Source organism: Bos javanicus, chromosome 13 (assembly GCF_032452875.1).
Source record: "Bos javanicus breed banteng chromosome 13, ARS-OSU_banteng_1.0, whole genome shotgun sequence".
In the NCBI taxonomy this organism is placed as follows: domain Eukaryota; kingdom Metazoa; phylum Chordata; class Mammalia; order Artiodactyla; family Bovidae; genus Bos; species Bos javanicus.
The window spans coordinates 9,569,614-9,589,092 of NC_083880.1; the positions used below are offsets into that span (position 1 = coordinate 9,569,614).

Sequence of the window (19,479 nt, forward strand, 5' to 3'; positions counted from 1 at the left end):
TTAAATATGTTTAAAATCAGGTTAAAATTGGTCAAAGTAGATAAAGACACTTATCTACTTTTTGGTATTTAAATTTTATTTATCTCCCATTTGGTATAGTTTAAAAATATACTTATATTTTAATATACACATAATTTAAAATACATACAGCAATTGGAAGGCAAGTAACAGTTGCCATCCAATCACATTTTCATGTATGTTTTTTTCTCTTACAAATTAAGTGTGACTGTAATTATATATTTCTAGCAGTCAATTCAGTCATGTGATCTCTTGGGTGTATTCTAAAGATCTGGTGAGTGAGGCTTGGAAACAAAATTATCCCAGACTAGGTCATGGAAATTAACTGTCCAACACACAATTTTGGATCAAACTGTTGCTCCTAATGGGTCTGAATTAAGACAAGCATCCCTGTAATCTATTTTCAGATTCACTGGCCTAGTTTTTAAGCTCTTTGGGGCAAGTCATGTAGCCTTATAAGCCAAATAAGTTTATTTTGGATTCACATCGCCACCCTTGGGTAACCTTTTTAGGTTGTGCCTCAGTTTTCTCCCCTGTAAAATGGGGATAATAATAGTATTTATATCACAGAGTTGTGAAAACTAAAAGTGCTTGTAACAGCTGCTCAAACATAGTAAACTTTCAGCAGGTGTTGACTTTTTTTTTAACAATCACTGTTATTAAGTGTATGTGTTGGCTTTAGAATTCTAACTACTCCAAATAGGACTCCTATATCTCATTGCATCCTCACCAGATCTATTGACCTGTATAAAGTTAAAGAAGCTCAACTGCAGTTGATAGTCAAAATACATAGCTACAGCTGTGGCTCAGTCCCTCCTCATCAAGGTGAACGTGCTCTGGTCCATCATCCTGGCAGGGACCTGTTGAATATTGAAAACAACTGGAGTAAGTGAGGCAGACAGGCAGGAACACTTCAAACTCTCTCTCTAGCCCCCATTCACCAAGAAGGATTTGATAGCTGGGTAACCTGGATTGAATGCCACTCATAGAGTTTCCCTTTGTTCCTTCTGTGGCTGCTTCTACTTACTCTGTGTTTTAGTCTTTTACCAAAAAAAAAAAAAAAAATCTAAAATGGAAGATCTGTACATCCATATTTTAGGATGCTTTTGTCAACATGGCCTAATAAGGGTAATCATAGATCTTTACAACAAGCACACTCTTGGGCGTGATGAGGGTGCTGTTAATAATTATACCAAGACAAGCAATCACACCGGGACCAGAGGAACCAAAATGTGTGCTCGTCCCACCAAAAATGCAGTCTTTTCTGTCAACAAATCAAAATCATGATATCACTCACACATATTCAAGCATTTTTGTTGAACTTTGACTCATAAAAATGTACTATTCTTGGAGTATACTTTTTTCTATCTTGTCACTTTCTTGTTAATTAGTTTAAAAAATAATATTTGGAGTACCTCCTTAAGATAAACCATAAAAGGTATATTCCTAGACAGTCTGAATAAATCAAGAGCATCTGCTAAGAGCAGTCTATTTTTCTTTTCTGTGTATTCTTTATCGAAGTATAGCTGATTTACAACATGTGTTAATTTCTGTCATACAACAAAGTAATTCAGTTTTATATATATATATACAACTTGTTTTTCTATTCTTTGCCATTATGGTTTGTCACGGGATATTGAATATAGTTGCCCTGCTGTAGCGTAGGACATTGGCAATCCATTCTACGATTGCATCTGCGAATCTCAAACTCCATCCCTCTCCCAGGCCCCCTCCTACTTGGCAGCCACGACTGTTCTCTACATCTGTGGGTCTGTTTCTACTTTGTAGATAAGTCCATTGGTGTACTATTACAAATTCCACATACAAGTGGTATCAGATGGCGTTTGTCTTCCTCTTTCTGACTTCTTAGTATTTGTCCTTGCACGTTGCTGCCAGTGGCGTTCCTTCATTCTTTCTATGGCTGAGCGGTGTTCCACTCTGTGTGTGTGTGTGTGTACCACATCTTTATCCATTCACCTGTGGATGGACATTTAAGATGTTAATAAGTGTTAGTAAATTATAAAAGCTATTCTTGCCTGGAGAACTCCATGGACAGAGGAGCCTAGTGGGTTACAGTCCACGGGGTCACAAACAGTCAGACATTCAGCAGTCAAAACAGTCTAGAAACCACAAATTTAGACAAGGTTGTTTCAACACTGGAGGTCTTTTCAGAGCCTTCAACATGCTGACATGCATTGAGAAACTCAGCATAGACTGAAGCATATAGCATTTCTCATTTTAATTGACCAAATAGTTTTTTTTACATTGTTTTGTTTGTCCTTTTTTTCATATATAAACCCTTTTAATCCAACCAATTATAGTTTAGGAAACAATCTCATATCCTATCCAGAAGAATTAAACCATATAAAGTTTTGCTTTTGATAAATTGCAATCGTTATTATAATGAAAGATAAACACTAGTAAAATAACTTGAAAAATGGAGCTTGAGTTTCCTAAATTCATGGCAACACAGTGTTTTTGAAGGAATATTCTCTCATTTCAGAAAAAGTAGCCTCAATTTTTGACAGTAGATTCCATGAGCAAAAATGTGTATCTGCCTCATCCCGAATGACGTTTCGTTGTCATCTGTCCTTTCCACCACTGTTCCCAAGGTGGGGATATTTACTGAGAGAGAGGCAGAGAATGTCTCAGAACTGCTGCTTTATTAAGACAAAAAAAAAAGAATAACTGACTAGCCAGTGGCAAAGACTGAAATATCTTTTTAATCAAGTATAAGGACAAGGTCTCCTAACAAACATTGATAGCATTTAGCGGAAACTTTTCTCTTTCATTTAACAGTTAGCTTTCTTTCTCATCCAGCAAGCACAGTAAGACTCAACATACACATCTATGGATACACAAAACCACACGCATGTACATACACTCAGACACTGTTTTAGACTGAACATGAATCTGCAAGGACAACATTTCTCTCAGCTTGTGCTATGATTTATAATGTTTTTGTGATATTGGGAGACTCATAAGGATCTAAGTCTTTCAAGAGACATGTTTTTCAACAGCCGTTAGATTGCTTCAGCTTACCTAAACTGTCCATAAATGTTTTCGATGCCAACCACATTCTGAGGCAGAGGCATTACTAAATGTTCATTCAGTGTGTGCGCTCAGGTGCTCAGCTGTGTCTGACTCTTTGCAACCCCATGGACTGTAGCCTACTCGAAGACTGTCCATGAGATTGTCCTGCCAAGAATACTGGAGTGGGCTGCCATTTCCTCCTCCAGGGGATCTCCCTGAGGGATTGAACCCGCATCTCCTGCATTGCAGAAGGAGGTGATGGTCCATGCTCAGAAGGAAAAATATTTTTATCTTTTTTCCTTTGAGGAATCATATTATGTGATCTGATAAGATACAATAGAATCTTGGCAGTTAGAATTATACTTAAAAAGTCAGAGCATTAAGAGGCTGGTATTAACGTGCTTGTGCGTGAGTGTGTTAGTCACTCAGTCATGTCCAATATTTAGCGACCTCGTGAGATGTAGGCCTCCAGGCTCCTCTGTGCACAGAATTCTCTAGGCAAGGATACAGGAGTGGGTAGCCATTCCCTTCTCCAGGGGATCACCCCGACCCAGGGACTGAACCCGGGTCTCCTGCATTGCAGGCGAATGCTTTACCATCAGAGCCACCAGGGAAGCCCAATATATACAAAAGAGATAACCAGCAAGGACCTACTGTATAGCACAGGGAACTAGATGCAGTATTTTTAATAACCTATAAGAGAAAAGAATCTGAAAAAAGTGGCTTGTGTATATATATATATAGAGAGAGAGAGAGAGAGAGAGCGAGAGAGAGAAAGAGAGAGATCTGAATCACTGTGCTGTACATCCTGTACGTCTGAAACTAACACAACATGGTAAATCAACTCTACTTGAATAAAAAAAATTCAGGGCATATGGTCACCATATGAACCATAGTGAGTTTCTTTTTACTTGATGAAAAAAAGGCAAACCATAGGGTAGGAAGCGTGGTTCAGAGAGAGAACCGTTACCTAGGAGGGGAAAGGATGAGTGGAGATGGAAGAAAGTAAAAGACCCTAGGGCCAACTGACATTCCCAAGCAAAGCAAAATGAACCCACTGCTTCTTGAATTCTTGTAATACTTTCATGTTTCCCCCAAAGTTAAATGCAAACATAACTACAACATATAAGATGTAACATTACCGACTACACCTGCCTCTCCATTCTTAGCTTACAGAACCCTCTTGCCCCCACTATGGCTCCATCTCATCACAGCCTTTTCTGACCAACTTTTTAGGTATAGCGGCTCCTCCACTCAATGGCTGTCCGAGCCCCTTGTAATTAATCCATAACACTTACAGTAATCTGTAACTGTGGACACCTCTCTTTTCTTTGGCATCCTTACTTTTTCCCAGCTCCCTCTGCTATAACTCAGTTTCCATGGAAGGAGGACAACATGTACATTGTCCATCATCTTATCTTCTAGTGAGTCATACAAAGTCTGGCCTTCAGAAAGTGCCAATTAAAATATATTTCAGTACAGTTCAGTTCAGTTCAGTCGCTCAATCGTGTCCGATTCTTTGTGACCCCATGGACTGCAGCACGCCAGGCCTCCCTGTCCATCACCAACTCCCAGACTTTACCCAAACTCATGTCCATTGAGTTGGTGATGCCATCCAACCATCTCATCCTCTGTCATCCCCTTTTCCTCCTGCCTTCAATCTTTCCCAACATCATGGACTTTTTAAATGAGTCAGCCCTTCGCATCAGGTGGCCAAAATATTGGAGTTTCAGCTTCAACATCAGTCCTTCCAATGAACACCCAGGACCGATCTCCTTTAGGATGGACTGGTTGGATCTCCTTGCAGTCAAAGGGACTCTCAAGAGTCTTCTCCAACACCACCATTCAAAAGCATCAATTCCTTGGTGCTCAGCTTTCTTTATAGTCCAACTCTCACATCCATACATGACCACTGGAAAAACCATAGCTTTGACTAGATGGACCTTTGTTGACAAAGTAATGTCTCTGCTTTTTAATTTGCTGTCTAGGTTGGACATAGCTTTCCTTCCAAGGAGTAAGCATCTTTTAATTTCATGGCTGCAATCACCATCCACAGTGATTTTGGAGCCCCCCAAAATAAAGTCAGCCACTGTTTCCACTGTTTCCCCATCTATTTCCCATGAAGTGATGGGACCAGATGCCATGATCTTCGTTTTCTGAATGTTGAGCTTTAAGCCAACTTTTTCACTCTCCTCTTTCACTTTCATCAAGAGGCTTTTTAGTTCCTCTTCACTTTCTGCCAAAAGGTGATGTCATCTGCATAACTGAGGTTATTAATATTTCTCCCAACAATCTTGATTCCAGATTTTGCTTCATCCAGCCCAGCGTTTCTCATCATGTACTCTGCATATAAGTTAAATAAGCAAGGTGACAACATACAGCCTTGACGTACTCCTTTTCCTATTTGGAACCAGTCTGTTGTTCCATGTCCAGTTCTAACTGTTGCTTCCTGACCTGCATACAGATTTCTCAAGAGGCAGGTCAGGTGGTATGGTATTCCGATCTCTTTCAGGATTTTCCACAGTTTGTTGTGATCCACACAATCAAAGGCTTTGGCATAGTCAATAAAGCAGAAATAGATATTTTTCTGGAACTCTCTTGCTTTTTATATGATCCAGTGGATGTTGGCAATTTGTTCTCTGGTTCCTCTGCCTTTTCTAAAACCAGCTTGAACATCTGGAAGTTCACGGTTCACGTATTGCTGAAGCCTGGCTTGGAGAATTTTGAGCATTACTTTACTAGCGTCTGAGATGAGTGCAATTGTGCAGTAATTTGAGCATTCTTTGGCATTGCCTTTCTTTGGGATTGGAATGAAACTGACCTTTTCCAGTCCTGTGGCCATTGCTGAGTTTTCCAAATTTGCTGACATATTGAGTGCAGCACTTACACAGCATCATCTTTTAGGATTTGAAATAGCTCAACTGGAATTCCATCACCTCCACTAGCTTTGTTCATAGAGATACACTCTAAGGCCCACTTGACTTCACATTCCAGGATGTCTGGCTTTAGGTGAGTGATCACACCATCGTGATTATCTAGCTCATGATGATCTTTTTTGTATAGTTCATCTGTGTATTCTTGCCACCTCTTCTTAATATCTTCTGCTTCTGTTAGGTCCCTACCATTTCTGTCCTGTATTGAGCCCATCTTTGCATGAAATGTTCCCTCCTCTATTTCTTTGCATGGATCACTGAGGAAGGCTTTCTTATCTCTCCTTGCTATTCTTTGAACTCTGCATTCAGATGGGTGTATCTTCCCTTTTCTCCTTTGCTTTTGCTTCTCTTCTTTTCACAGCTATTTGCAAGGCCTCCACAGACAGCCATTTCGCTTGCTTGCATTTCTTTTTCTTGGGGATGATCTTCATCCCTGTCTCCTGTACAATGTCAGGAACCTCCATCCATAGTTCTTCAGGTATTCTGTCTATCAGATCTAGTCCCTCACATCTATTTCTCGCTTCCACTGTATAGTCATAAGGGATTTGATTTAGGTCATACCTGAATGGTCTAGTGGTTTTCTCCACTTTCTTCAATTTCAGTCTGAATTGTGGCAATAAGAGTTCATGATCTGAGCCACAGTCAACTCCCGGTCTTATTTTTGCTGACTGTATAGAGATTCTCCATATATGGCTGCAAAGAATATAATCAGTCTGATTTTGGTGTTGACCATCTGGTGATGTCCATGTGTAGAGTCTTCTCTTGTGTTTTTGGAAAGTATTTAAATTTAAAAATTTAAAAGCACCAATGAAAATGGTATTATGGTCATCAACTGATATTTGCTATATTCTAACTCTTTGTAAGACCTTCTGCAAGAGGAAGAAGAAAACATTGCTCTTGGCCTTCAAGAAATTTACAATTGAGATGGAAAAATGAGACCTATAGGCATGCGCTGCATAACAAATATCAGTCATAATGATACTAGTTGCAACTAAATTTATCTAATCCCTATTATCCATTAGATTCTATTCTAAATACTTTGCATGTTTTCATTCATTCCGTGCTCATCTATGAGATGAGTGCCATTATCACCCCACTTTACAGACAAGGAAAGTAAAGCATGGAGCAATAAGGATGTGGTCAGAGGCCGCTTGACTAGGATGCACCACAGCTAACAAACCAGACAGAGTGACAAGTACAGAAGGGAAGATACACATGAACGTTAAAGGATCTTGGGGGCTAGGAGCATCTCTGGTGTGGGCTTATCTGTGCCATGTGGGTAGAGAATAGGACTTTTGAGCTGGAATCTGAAAGCTGCACAGATGTCCTAGAGTAGAAATAAGCTGTTGTGGCTGGGTGGAATAGCATCCCTGAACAGTTGGAAGTAGGACATCAAAAAACCTATTTTCTGTTCAACGAACAGATTCACTTGGCCTTAGTGATAGATCCATTCATCTACTTAGTAATGCATTGCTAAGGTAGAGCCCTGACTGTCAAGAACTCTGAGTGCCAAGCTAAGAAATTTGGGTCAAATCAACAAAAAGCAAAAATGTTCAACTCTTGGATGCTGTTTGGGTATAAGTGTGATAGTTGTTGCAAATTTATCATTCTCTTTTTCCCTCTAATTCCTTCTCAGAAAATCCTCTCTGATTATACCTAATTAGGCTTTTCTTCTCCTTAGCCATCGCTATCAGCATATGTAGATGCATCACTATATGCCAAATTAGATTTTCAAGTTTCTGACAGACCGTGCTTTACAAGCTGCAATTTCCCATCTTCATAACTCCGGCCTTTAAATAAACATGTGTTTGATTATTTGTGTAAGTCAAGCTCATACTCAATTCCCTAAAACAGCACTGTCTGATAGAAATAAATGAGAGCCACATATATAACTTTAAATTTTCTAATAGTCACATTAAGGAAGAAAAAAAGGTGAAAACAATTTTAATAATCTATTTAACCAGTATATCCCAAATATAATAATTTCAATGTGTAGTTAATATTAAAATATTGATGAAATATGGTTTATTCTTTTCTCAGAAACCTTTTTTTTTTTTTTTTAAGTCCTAAACCTCAGCAAGGCTGCCCAAACTCACGGAACATGGGCTCAAGCCCGATGCTCAGAGAAGTCAATACTTAATGCAAGAGCTTTAGAGAAAAGAGCTTTACTGCAAGGCCAACCAATGCAGGAGGCAAGGTATCAGATCTCTCCTTCAGAAACTTATTGACATAGTTCTCTATTACAAAGAGAACTGATACTCTGCCACTCACCTTAGCCCCACTGCAGGAATAAAGTACGGATATGCTATTTTTAAATTATGTATTTATCAATTATGAGGCTGCACCAGGTCTTAGCTGCAGCAGGCGGCATCTCCAACTTCCTTGAGGCATATGGGATCTTTAGTTGTGACATGTGACATCTAGTTATCTGACCAGGGGTCTTCAGTGGATCTCAAAGTCTTAGCCACTGGACCACCAGGGAAGTCTGCTGAAATGCTTTTTTTCTTTTTTTAATCTTCTGGGCTCACCACATGGCATGTGGGCTCTTAGTTCTCAACCAGGGATCAAGCTGCAGTGGGGGAATGGGGTCTTAACTGCTGGACCACCAGGGAAGACCCATGAAGTGCTTATTGGTACATGGTGTTTGGCAAACAGTTACTTAACTCCTTTCCTAGTCAGTGTGATGGTATTTGGAGATGGCTCTTTGAGAGGTAATTGGGGTTATATTAAGCCATGAGGATGGGTCCCTTCATAATGCAATTCTTGTTCAGTCACTAGGTCACATCCAACTCTTTGCAACCTCATGACTGCAGCATGCCAGGCTTGTCTGTCCTTCACTATCTCCCAGAATTTGCTCAAATTCATGTCCATCATGTTGGTGATGCTGTCTAACCATCTCATCCTCTACTTCCCCCTTCTCCTTTTGCCTTCCATCTTCCCCAGCATCAGGGTCTTTTCCAATAAGTCAGCTCTTTGTATCAGGTGGCCAAAGTATTATAGCTTCAGCATCAGCCCTTCCAATGAATGTTCAAGGTTCATTTCCTTTAGGATTGACTGGTTTGATCTCCTTGCAGTCCAAGGAACTCTCAAAAGTCTTTTCCAGAACCACAGTTCAAAAGCATCAATTCTTCAACGCTCAGCCTTCTTCATGGTCCAACTCCATATCCATACATGACTACTGGAAAAACCACAGCTTTGAGTATATGGACCTTTGTTGGCCAAGTGATGTGTCTGCTTTTTAATATGCTGTCTAGGTTTGATTAATGGCTCCTTCAGGAAAAGGAAGAAAGATCTCAATTTCTGTCTCTGAACACACACACCGAGGAAAGGACATGTGAGCACCCAGCAAGAAGGCTTCCTACTGCAAGGCAGGAGGAGGGCCCACCAGAAGCTGGAACAGCCAACAACTCAATCCTGGACTGTTCACTCCCAGAGCTATGAGAAAACAAATTTCTGTTGTTTAAGTTGTTCAGTCTATGGGATTTTTTTATGACAGTCCTAGCAGACTAATATAGCCAGTCATTGCATTAGGAAAAGTCCTTTGTAATGATTTCTAGACCTCTTAGTTAAACCTAGTCTAAAATAGTAGTAGATTTAAAAAATCTTCCTGGAAATAGAAAATGACATTTTACATTAATCCATAGTATATTTCCCAAGGTTGTCATAAAATAGCATCTCACAGTATTTGGTTTTAAAACACTTTTCTCAGCATATAAGGCAAATCATTGCCCTCATCATACAAATGCTTGTATATACCCCATTTCCTGTTATACGATATGTTGCCTGAATTTTTTTCCCCACCAGGGTCAGTTTTAAAAATGAAGTTTATTAAACTTGTTTTGTTCTGCAAGACCAGGCTGTTCCCCTCTTTAACTTTCTCTAAGTTTCTTGGTCCACTATCTTTCCATCTGTGTACAAGGTTCATGAGGATGCTGGACATTGGAAACAGCTAGAAAGGTAAATGTTCTTTTTTTAAAAATGGATGTAAAAGGATATAAGTATAATTCTTAAAATAATATTTTAAAAGCACTTTTGAAATGTTTAAAATATATATATATATATATACACAACAAAATTAGAAAATGAACTTGCAAGGTCCAGCATGAGATCAGACTCTTAACTTGATTGGTTGAAAAGTCAGAGAGTGAGGAAAACATTTCATTGAGCCTCAATAACTGAGTCATTTGAGAGGCAATAGCCCCTCCATCAGTTCTTCTTGAAACTCAGCTAACAGCCATCCACTCAGGGAGCATCCAAGACTTTTTCTTTTCCTCTTTCTACTCCCCTGATGCTGCCAAGTAACTGTTGACACTTCTGTCTCCTGCCCCATCCATGGCTTCTGTTTCCTCCTTTCTCCTTGAATAAATCTCTGCCTTTAAGCCACTCTCTGCTTTGAAACTTTCTCTGTATATTTTACCAGAAACACTCCAAGTCAAAGGAGCTGGTGGATTCCTTTCATCATAACCAAATGTGAGTTCTCTCCTGGTAGGTGGAGGTCTCATGAGAGGCCACCTTAATTCAGAGTCTGTTGGCCAGTCTAAGGTGACTGCTCAGGATCCATCTTTCACCTGTGGTCTGGTGCTCAGGATTATATGATACAAAACACCTCTTTCCCCAACTTCCCCTCTTTAGGTGGCAGGCACTGACTTAATGTTCCCTAACAAAAGGCAGTGTGGCATAAGAGAGCTGTAAGTCAGGAGAATAGAGGCAGCATTCCCATTTTTGCTATTAAGTAGTGAAAGACAGGTTATTGACTATCTTGGCTGTCTTAGCTTGAGTTCTGCAGAAGCAAATTCTGAGACAGGGATGTGGGTACAAATGGTTTATTTGGGAGGTGGTCCCAGGAAGCCACAGGTGAGGCTTGGGGAAGTGAGGAGGACATCCAATAAGGGGTACTGTAATGAGCAGGTTACTTCCGAGGGGAACTGGGGCGCCATTCCTCAGAGATATGTATAGAGAATATTCAGAATTGTTTGCCTGAGAGGCAGGGAAAGTGAAATCTTACCTCCTGGATCCTTTGGGAGTCAGGAAGCTGGACATTGGCTCCTGGGTACTTCTGGCCCTTCTGGGTCAAGGGTGCTTTTCATCAGAGTCTTGGGAAGCAGCTCATCTATTGGAACCATTTGTTGCAATCTCAGGGAGAGTCCAATGGGTATGGGGGACAGGGGAGGCTGGCTACTGTAAGGCTTAGCTGACCTCTCTTGTTCTGTATTCCAACTGCTCTAGCTCTCAAGAGATCAATTCTCTGTAGATCAATTCTCTGTAGATCTTAGAGATGGGCTAGGGCTGAGAAAAAGTAAGAGAAGAGTGAAATGAATCCAGCTTCGAGACTCCCAATACAACAAACACATAGGATTATTTAGAATGGCTGAAGCTGTGACTCAATTTGAATATCTCATCACACCAGTCCGAATGGCTGCGATCCAAAAGTCTACAAATAATAAATGCTGGAGAGGGTGTGGAGAAAAGGGAACCCTCTTACACTGTTGATGGGAATGCAAACGAGTACAGCCATTATGGAGAACAGTGTGGGGATTCCTTAAAAAACTGGAAATAGAACTGCCTTATGATCCAGCAATCCCATTGCTGGGCAACACACTGAGGAAACCAGAAGGGAAAGAGACACGTGTACCCCAATGTTCATCGCAGCACTGTTTATAATAGCCAGGACATGGAAACAACCTAGATGCCCATCAGCAGATGAATGGATAAAGAAAGCTGTGGTACATATACACAATGGAGTATTACTCAGCCATTAAAAAGAATACATTTGAATCAGTTCTAATGAGGTGGGTGAAACTGGAGCCTATTATACAGAGTGAAGTAAGCCAGAAGGAAAAACACCAATACAGTATACTAACGCATATATATGGAATTTAGAAAGATGGTAACAATAACCCGGTGTACGAGACAGCAAAAGAGACACTGATGTATAGAACAGTCTTATGGACTCTGTGGGAGAGGGAGAGGGTGGGAAGATTTGGGAGAATGGGATTGAAACATATAAAATATCATGTATGAAATGAGTTGCCAGTCCAGGTTCAATGCACGATACTGGATGCTTGGGGCTAGTGCACTGGGACGACCCAGAGGGATGGTATGGGGAGGGAGGAGGGAGGAGGGTTCAGGATGGGGAGCACATGTATACCTGTGATGGATTCATTTTGATATTTGGCAAAACTAATACAATTATGTAAAGTTTAAAAATAAAATAAAATTAAAAAAAAAGAGAGAGGCAATATTAAAGTAGCTTATGGCAGATCCAAGTAATGAATCCTTCTGCAGCCATCCAAATTACAAGGTGTATTCAATAACATGGGAAAGTTAAAGGGAAACAAAAACAGAAAAAAGGAAGCACACCCATTTTCACTGGAGTGAGTCTGTGGATCTTTCTGGATGTGAGGAACAAAGAGATGCTCAGGAGAAGTCCTCCAGCTCTTCGAAGCTCACATAAAATGAGTCACTCTCACAAGGGCTCCAAGTGCGTATCTTAGTCTACAGACGTGTCCCGTTCCATCATTTGGAAAGGAGACTAAAGTTGTGCTCTGACAGGGCAGGTTATGACTGGGCCCTTGGAGACTGTAGGAACGCCTGGATCTCAGCAGGTGAGGTCTTGGCATCTCAGCCCCTCTCTCCAGGTTCCTGCCTGAAAACAGCCAGAGCCCAGAAGCTGAAGCAGCTATGAATCTGGACATCAAGTCTGTCTGTTGCCTCAGCTTCTCTGTGGAATAAAACAATCAACGAGTGTCCAACCATTAGGCTGTGACCCCGCTCAGAGTGAAGATCCGAATACCCCTCCACCTCTCTTCTCAGGCGACGGTCCTCTCAGCAGTACTGTCTCAAAGACCTAGGATTATCAGATCAAATTAAACCAAAGTGTAAACAAAATTCTTCTCTTTTCCCTGATTTATAGATGGGCTACTTTTTAAAATGTTTATCTGGCTGTGCCAGGTCTTAGCTGTGGCCCTTGGAATCTTGATCCACATTATGGTGTCTTTGGTTGTGGCATGGGAACTGGTAGTTGCAGCCTTCGGGATCTAGTTCCCAGATCAGGGGTCAAACCCCCCATTGGCAGCTTGGATTTTTAGCCACTGGACCACCAGGGAAGTCCCTCAGTGAACATTTAAATAGAATTGCAAGTCAGTCTGTGTTTGGAGCCATAGCTGCTTTTCATGCTTGTGCCCTGGTCAAAGTTTTCTTTCTTTCTTTTTTAATAAAGAGCCTGCAGTGCAAGGCTTAGCTAGGGAGAGGGAGGCAAGAACAGAAAGGCATCGGAGGATGGAGGTCAAGGATAGCAGGTCACAGACAACCAAACAAGAGCAGATTTGCCTTTGTTTACATTGCCAAAGGGGAAAAATTAACTTGATGGAAAGGGTAATTAAGCATTTCTTTTCCCATCATGGTCCAACCCGGTTTCATATCCAGCTGTTCTGTTTCACGTTGTGATGCTCCTTCGTGGAGTCGCAGAATGAAAGACAGCCAGCGTGTCATTGATGTCACACAGCACCACTTCCCCCACTGTTAACCTTTACTTTATCAATAGGGGAAATCTACGTAAAACCTCAAGTAGGCAGATAGCAAGTGAAGAGTAGAAAGGTTTACAGAGTTGTCTGGAAGGAAGAGATAATTTGAACAATTCAGCAGATTAGCATTATAAAATGTTTAAGATGGATTATCTGCCTGCTGCTACTGCTGCTAAGTCACTTCAGTCATGTCTGACTCTGTGTGACCCCATAAACAGCAGCCCAACAGGCTCCCCCGTCCCTGGGATTCTCCAGGCAAGAACACTGGAGTGGGTTGCCCTTGCCTTCTCCAACGCATGAAAGTGAAAAGTGAAAGTGAAGTCGCTCAGTCATGTCCGACTCCTAGCGACCCCATGGACCACAGCCCACAAGGCTCCTCCGTCCATGGGATTTTCCAGGCAAGAGTACTGGAGTAGGGTGCCATTGCCTTCTCTGGGATTATCTGCCTAGACACCCTCAGGTCCTAAGATGCTGAAACTGAGATTATATAAAGTGAATGGAGTTTCTAGTTGTACATCTGGAATCACACCCCGAGACTAGTGCCCATCCACTCATGATCAGTTCTCTTATTTGCTTATATTTGCAAAAACAAGTTGTGGAAGAATTATCACCTCCAGTCTTGGAACAAGCTGGTTTACCCAGGTGTACTGTTTGGAATATGGAATATGTTTTCTAAGAGAAAAAAGTTAGGGACTTCCCTGGTGTCCAGTGGTTTGAGACGCCACACTTCCACTGCAGGAGACATGGGTTCCATCCCTGGTGAGGAACTAAGATCCCACAGGCCACAGGGTGCTGCCCAAAAAAAAGAAACGAAGTTAATAGACAGGATGGTATTTCTCTCCTCTGTGTCTCAAAGACTCTTAGTACCTAGATTCCGCAACTCTGGGAACGATTCTCCGCCTTTTAATGGAGGTTAATGAGAACATAATGGAGACAAATGGCTAACCGTAGCTCAGCTGCCACCGCTCAGAGCAACAGCTTGTCCTGTGCACCCGCTTCCTTTTCAGGCAAATACAGTCCAGCCCGTGTATCCAGCATTGCAGATACCACACACAGTTCAGAGCCTTGCCATTTGAATCCTCTGGAAGCATATTATAGGATATATGTTTCCTGTAGGTATGGAGGTTTCATCACTGCAAAGCTTCAAGGAGACCCTAATCGGCTGTAGAGACTCTAGTTTATTGTGAATGATCACACTGTTCATCTGGAAGAAAAACTACTTTATTCCAATTGCTTCACACATTAAACCAGCTATTCAAAGGAACAGGCCAGGATAAATGTTTTCCTTGGTTTAATCAGTTTACAAGAATCAAAGAAAATCCTGATGACTGTGTTTCTGTGTGACTTTCATGTCAAGCCAAGGTACTCACGTAAGGATGCTTACATCTTACAGAGCAAGAATATTTTATGTGTAGGTGTTCACGCATGGTATTTATTTTGTTCGGACCCAGTAGAACTTTTGCACCCAAATGATCTCTTGCCTCTCCTCTCAATAGTAAGCAGGGACTGCCTCTCTTACTAGATGGATTTACTTCACCTCCTGTCTTGGAAATGTTCTCAAAGACAGTTAATCATCCATTCACAAAGTGTTTTTTGACAGCTGGATTATCCTCCTCATTTATTAAATATATCTCCATATTGTTTTGAGCTATTTGCTCAAATCAGATCTTCCTTAAGAATTCAAGAATTGCCATCACTGGTGAATTTATGGATGGACATCAAATTCTGTAGCTCCTCAATTATAGGACTAAAAATCTTTCTAAAATGGCAGTGCCACTGGCACTATACATTTCTATAGTTATTTTAACCTTGTTGGGGTCACATATCCCCATAAGAATATCACAGAAGCTCTCTCCTCCCAGAAACAATGAACATTTGAATATAAGCACACATTTGCATATCATTTCAAAAAGGTTTGTGGACCCCTAGAGCATATTTAGTGATGCTGTAGGGTTAACAGCTTTTGTTCTAAGGGACATTTTCAAAAGAAAGAATATTTATTTTGATTTATAGTCTAGATATGTTGATTAAAAATTCAATAGTATCATCATTTATCATCACAGCTTAAATCTATACATGTACTAGCCTGTGTAGGCATGTGTGATTGACTGCATTACAAATGACCTACTGTTTAGAATTTTTGTCTTTAGAACTTTGGCTTGGCTATTCAATTTAATATTTGCATTTGAAAAAATTGTCTAATAGGACATTGACCTTAAGAGTTTTGAAAGTCATGATCTACATATAAAATTTAATTCAAATTCTTTATTAAAATAACATTGAATCTCAGAATTAGGTGGTAGCTCTTCTACATTTTTTGAACACTATCAAATGATAATTTTTAGAATTAAATAAAATGTGAATCCAAGGTGATTCAAGCACTTAGTATAATAAATAACAAAACAACAACAAAAAAGAATTTAGTATATACAACTACAGTTTTCATGGTAGTTTATGGAACTTACAAAGGAAAAATAACCTCTTTTAATGACTATATACTGGATTTATTTTCCCTTTTTGATTATGAATAATGACTTTATATGTACATAGAATGTAGCTTTCATCACCTCCAAAGCAGAAAAGCTCCACTGTCATTCCAAACCTCTGACTATGTGTAGTGTAATAGGAGCCATGGTTTAAAACATTCAGGATCAAATATAGTCTTGAGGAATTCATGAGACTGGAAATTCAGATAGCTCTTTGAATAGAAAAACTGTGGTGGGAACAATCTTCCGTAGCCACCCGCTGTATGAGCTTATACTTTCTATCTTCCTTTATTACTGTAAATAAAATGATGCACATACGTGAAAGCATTTCTGGAAAAAAAGACTCACCTACAAGACAAGATGAACTTGTGGCTTTGGTGACGGGTCATGTGATGTGAAATCTTTGTCATCACATAAAAACATGTATTTCACACAGAATATGTTCAAACATTGTATTTCTAGGATGCATAGTTCTTTATATATTTTATTTCCAAAATCAGGGCATATCTTTAAAACTTAGAGTGTGTTATAGTTCATTTGGTCTCATTTTTTAAATTCTACACAAAATAATAGAGCAAATAACAATTGATGATGTCTTGGATTCAATGAAATACACCGTATACATTAGAGCACATAAGATCAGAAAGTGCCTTAGCAATGCTGTAGCAACTCCTCAAGGAAATTGAAATTTAAGGGTCATTTAATTTGCCAAAGACGCAGATTTTGGTGACAAAATCGGCATAGTCTAGTAATTAATTTTTTAAATACTTTCACCCATTTTATGTGACTCATAGCACCGTTAACTTAGAAACTCACTGTAAATCACTTTTAAAAAGACCATTTCTTAGGTCATATTTGGTTCATGAAACATAATGTTTATGTAAATTATAAAGTTTAGTGAATTATTCTTAAGTATAACTGAATAAATTTTAACCGCATACAGAATCTTGGATAATTTTGAAAGAAATAAGTGTTGTAACAGAGTACATATCAAATGATACCATTTTCTATAAGCTAGTAAAACTAACACACTTTCAAAATTAAATTTAGCCTGGTCCATATAGTACCTTTTTAAAACTGTTCATTTTCAGTGTTCATGTGGAAAAAGTATTCAAATCATATTTTTTAATTCACATGTTAGGTTCAAAATTAAAAAGGCATATTTTAATGGGAGCTGGTTTAAAACAGTTTGACTTGACTGAGATAACAGTTTGGGAAATGTGTCTGTGCTAAAGTTTTGCTTCCAAATTTGGACTTTGAAATTTATTGTCAGTCTGAGAAAGAAATAAGAAGCTGTGCAGATAATTAAACATTTGCCTCGGGGGAATTATTTGCATTTAATTAAAACCATACACTTTGGGTGTATACTTGCTTCACTGGTTATTAAATCTGAATCATGTTAACTACCCAGGTTTCTCACTTGTCCATCAAATGTTGCTAGTGGCAAGTTGGAGAAAAAAACTTTCTCATCATATTCCAAATCATATTGTTTGTTTGAAGCTGTCTCCTCGTTTGGGGGTAGGGGGGGACAAAAAAGTGGGTAAGAGAAACAAGATTGATTTATTTTAGATTCCAACTGATTCAGCTGTGTTAGGGGTTAAAACCCAACTGAGGAGCATGAACTCAGGAGAGAAACCATTTGTCAGTAACAGACGCGCTGGCCTGCCATCCCCTGCTCTCTCCACGGCCACACGCATACAAGATTAGCTCATGGCTTTTTGGTATCTTTGGATCGCATTTAACCTCCAAAATCACTGCAGATGGTGACTGCAGCCAAGAATTAAAAAGGCACATATTCCTTGGAAGAAAAGTTATGACCAACCTAGACAGCATATTCAAAAGCAGAGACATTACTTTGCCAACAAAGGTCGGTCTAGTCAAAGCTATGGTTTTTCCAGTGGTCATGTATGGATGTGAGAGTTGGACTATAAAGAAAACTGAGCACCGAAGAATTGATGCTTTTGAACTGTGGTGTTGGACAAGACTCTTGAGAGTCCCTTGGACTACAAGGAGATTCAACCAGTCCATTCTAAAGGAAATCAGTCCTGAATGTTCACTGAAAGGACTGATGCTGAAGGTGAAACGCCAATACTTTGGCCACCTGATACGAAGAGCTGACTCATTTGAAAAGACCCGGATGCTGGGAAAGATTAAAGGCAGGAGGAGAAGGGGACGACAGAGGATGAGATGGCTGGATGGCATCACCAACTCAATGGAAATGAGTTTGAGTAAACTCTGGGAGTTGGTGATGGACAGGGAGGCCTGGAGTGCTGCAGCCCATGAGGTCACAAAGAATCAGACACGACTGAGCAATTGAACTGAACTGAACTGAACCACGAGAAAAACATACACTAGACTGTAACCTCTTTGAGGGCAGAGATTTGTTGTTTTGTTCACTGTTGACTCCCCAGTATCAAGAACCATGTCTGACATAGAGTTGTCGCTTAATGAATATTTGTGGAATGAATGAAAGATTTATTTTCTGTCATTCTACTAATCTACTCACATGCTCTTACCAGTGATTTTTGAAGAGCCTCCAGAGAAGTCTCAAATATCCAACAGGGGACCGTTTCTAGCTTTGCAAGAGTCCATAAGTCACTGGAATCCTTATAGCCACATTATTTCCTGTAAAGCACATCATATGATTTTAGAAAAAAAAAGTGAACCTATACTGATCCCACGTTTAAATATGCTACACAAGGAACAGGGTGAAGTTGCACAGAACAGAAGGTCTGTGCTCCCCCTTTGCCATTGTTCTACTGGTATAGTTCCTGAGGAAGGTGATTTTGGTTACCACTGGATTTCAAAGCTCTGCATCTGGCCTTTTCAAGGATTCAAGGCTCCCATATATGCACAACAACAATAATGGAAGCATTAAGGACATTAAAATTATATTCCTTTAATCTTCTCTATTTTGCTTCCTTTCATATCATTCTGTACAATTCTCCTAAGACTTTCACTGATGCATAAAGCCTGCTTATATTTTCTTCTTTGTTGTAAAAAAAGATGTTCCAGCTGAATCCTTACAGTTTTTACTTTGTAAACTTTGTAAAGACATCATATGTAGTACTTTAAGAAAAGCTTATTTATTGATGAAGATATTTAAGCATTTTACTGATATTTTTTAAATAATAATTTTTTTCCCCAAACACATATCTGTTCTTTGAGTTCTGGAGGCTGCTGTATTTCCTGGTTAAAAACACTGACTAAAGATTTTATTTGTTTGTTATGTCAGATTCTGCAGAGGATGACAATATAACAAAAGACAATGAAGCAACAGATCATCCTGTGTGTGACCAAGAGCATCCCAGTGGTAAGTTGTGGGACTTGTTTGTTTTCTGCTAAGGAATATTACATTTTATAAAATCCATATTTTAGTTTCTCTGGAATCTTGAACAACTCTGAGATTTAGGGATGCCTACCCTCCACACAGTCAAAAATTGGTGAACAACTTTATAGTCAGCCGTCTGTATCTGTAGTTCCATA

At 39.7% G+C, this 19,479-nt stretch overlaps 1 protein-coding gene across 3 annotated transcripts in view; it reads left to right on the forward strand.

Moving 5' to 3' along the window:
- MACROD2 (mono-ADP ribosylhydrolase 2) overlaps window positions 1-19,479 on the forward strand; it is a 2,305,220-nt gene that overhangs the window by 2,172,548 nt on the left and 113,193 nt on the right. For all 3 annotated transcript variants that reach the window (XR_009740200.1, XM_061435643.1, XM_061435644.1), the window contains exon 14: window positions 19,229-19,306. Coding sequence is in view for 2 of the 3 variants with exons in the window: in XM_061435643.1 (XP_061291627.1) it covers window positions 19,229-19,306 (78 nt within the window). In the remaining variant the exon portion in view is untranslated. The remainder of the gene's footprint in view (window positions 1-19,228; window positions 19,307-19,479) is intronic.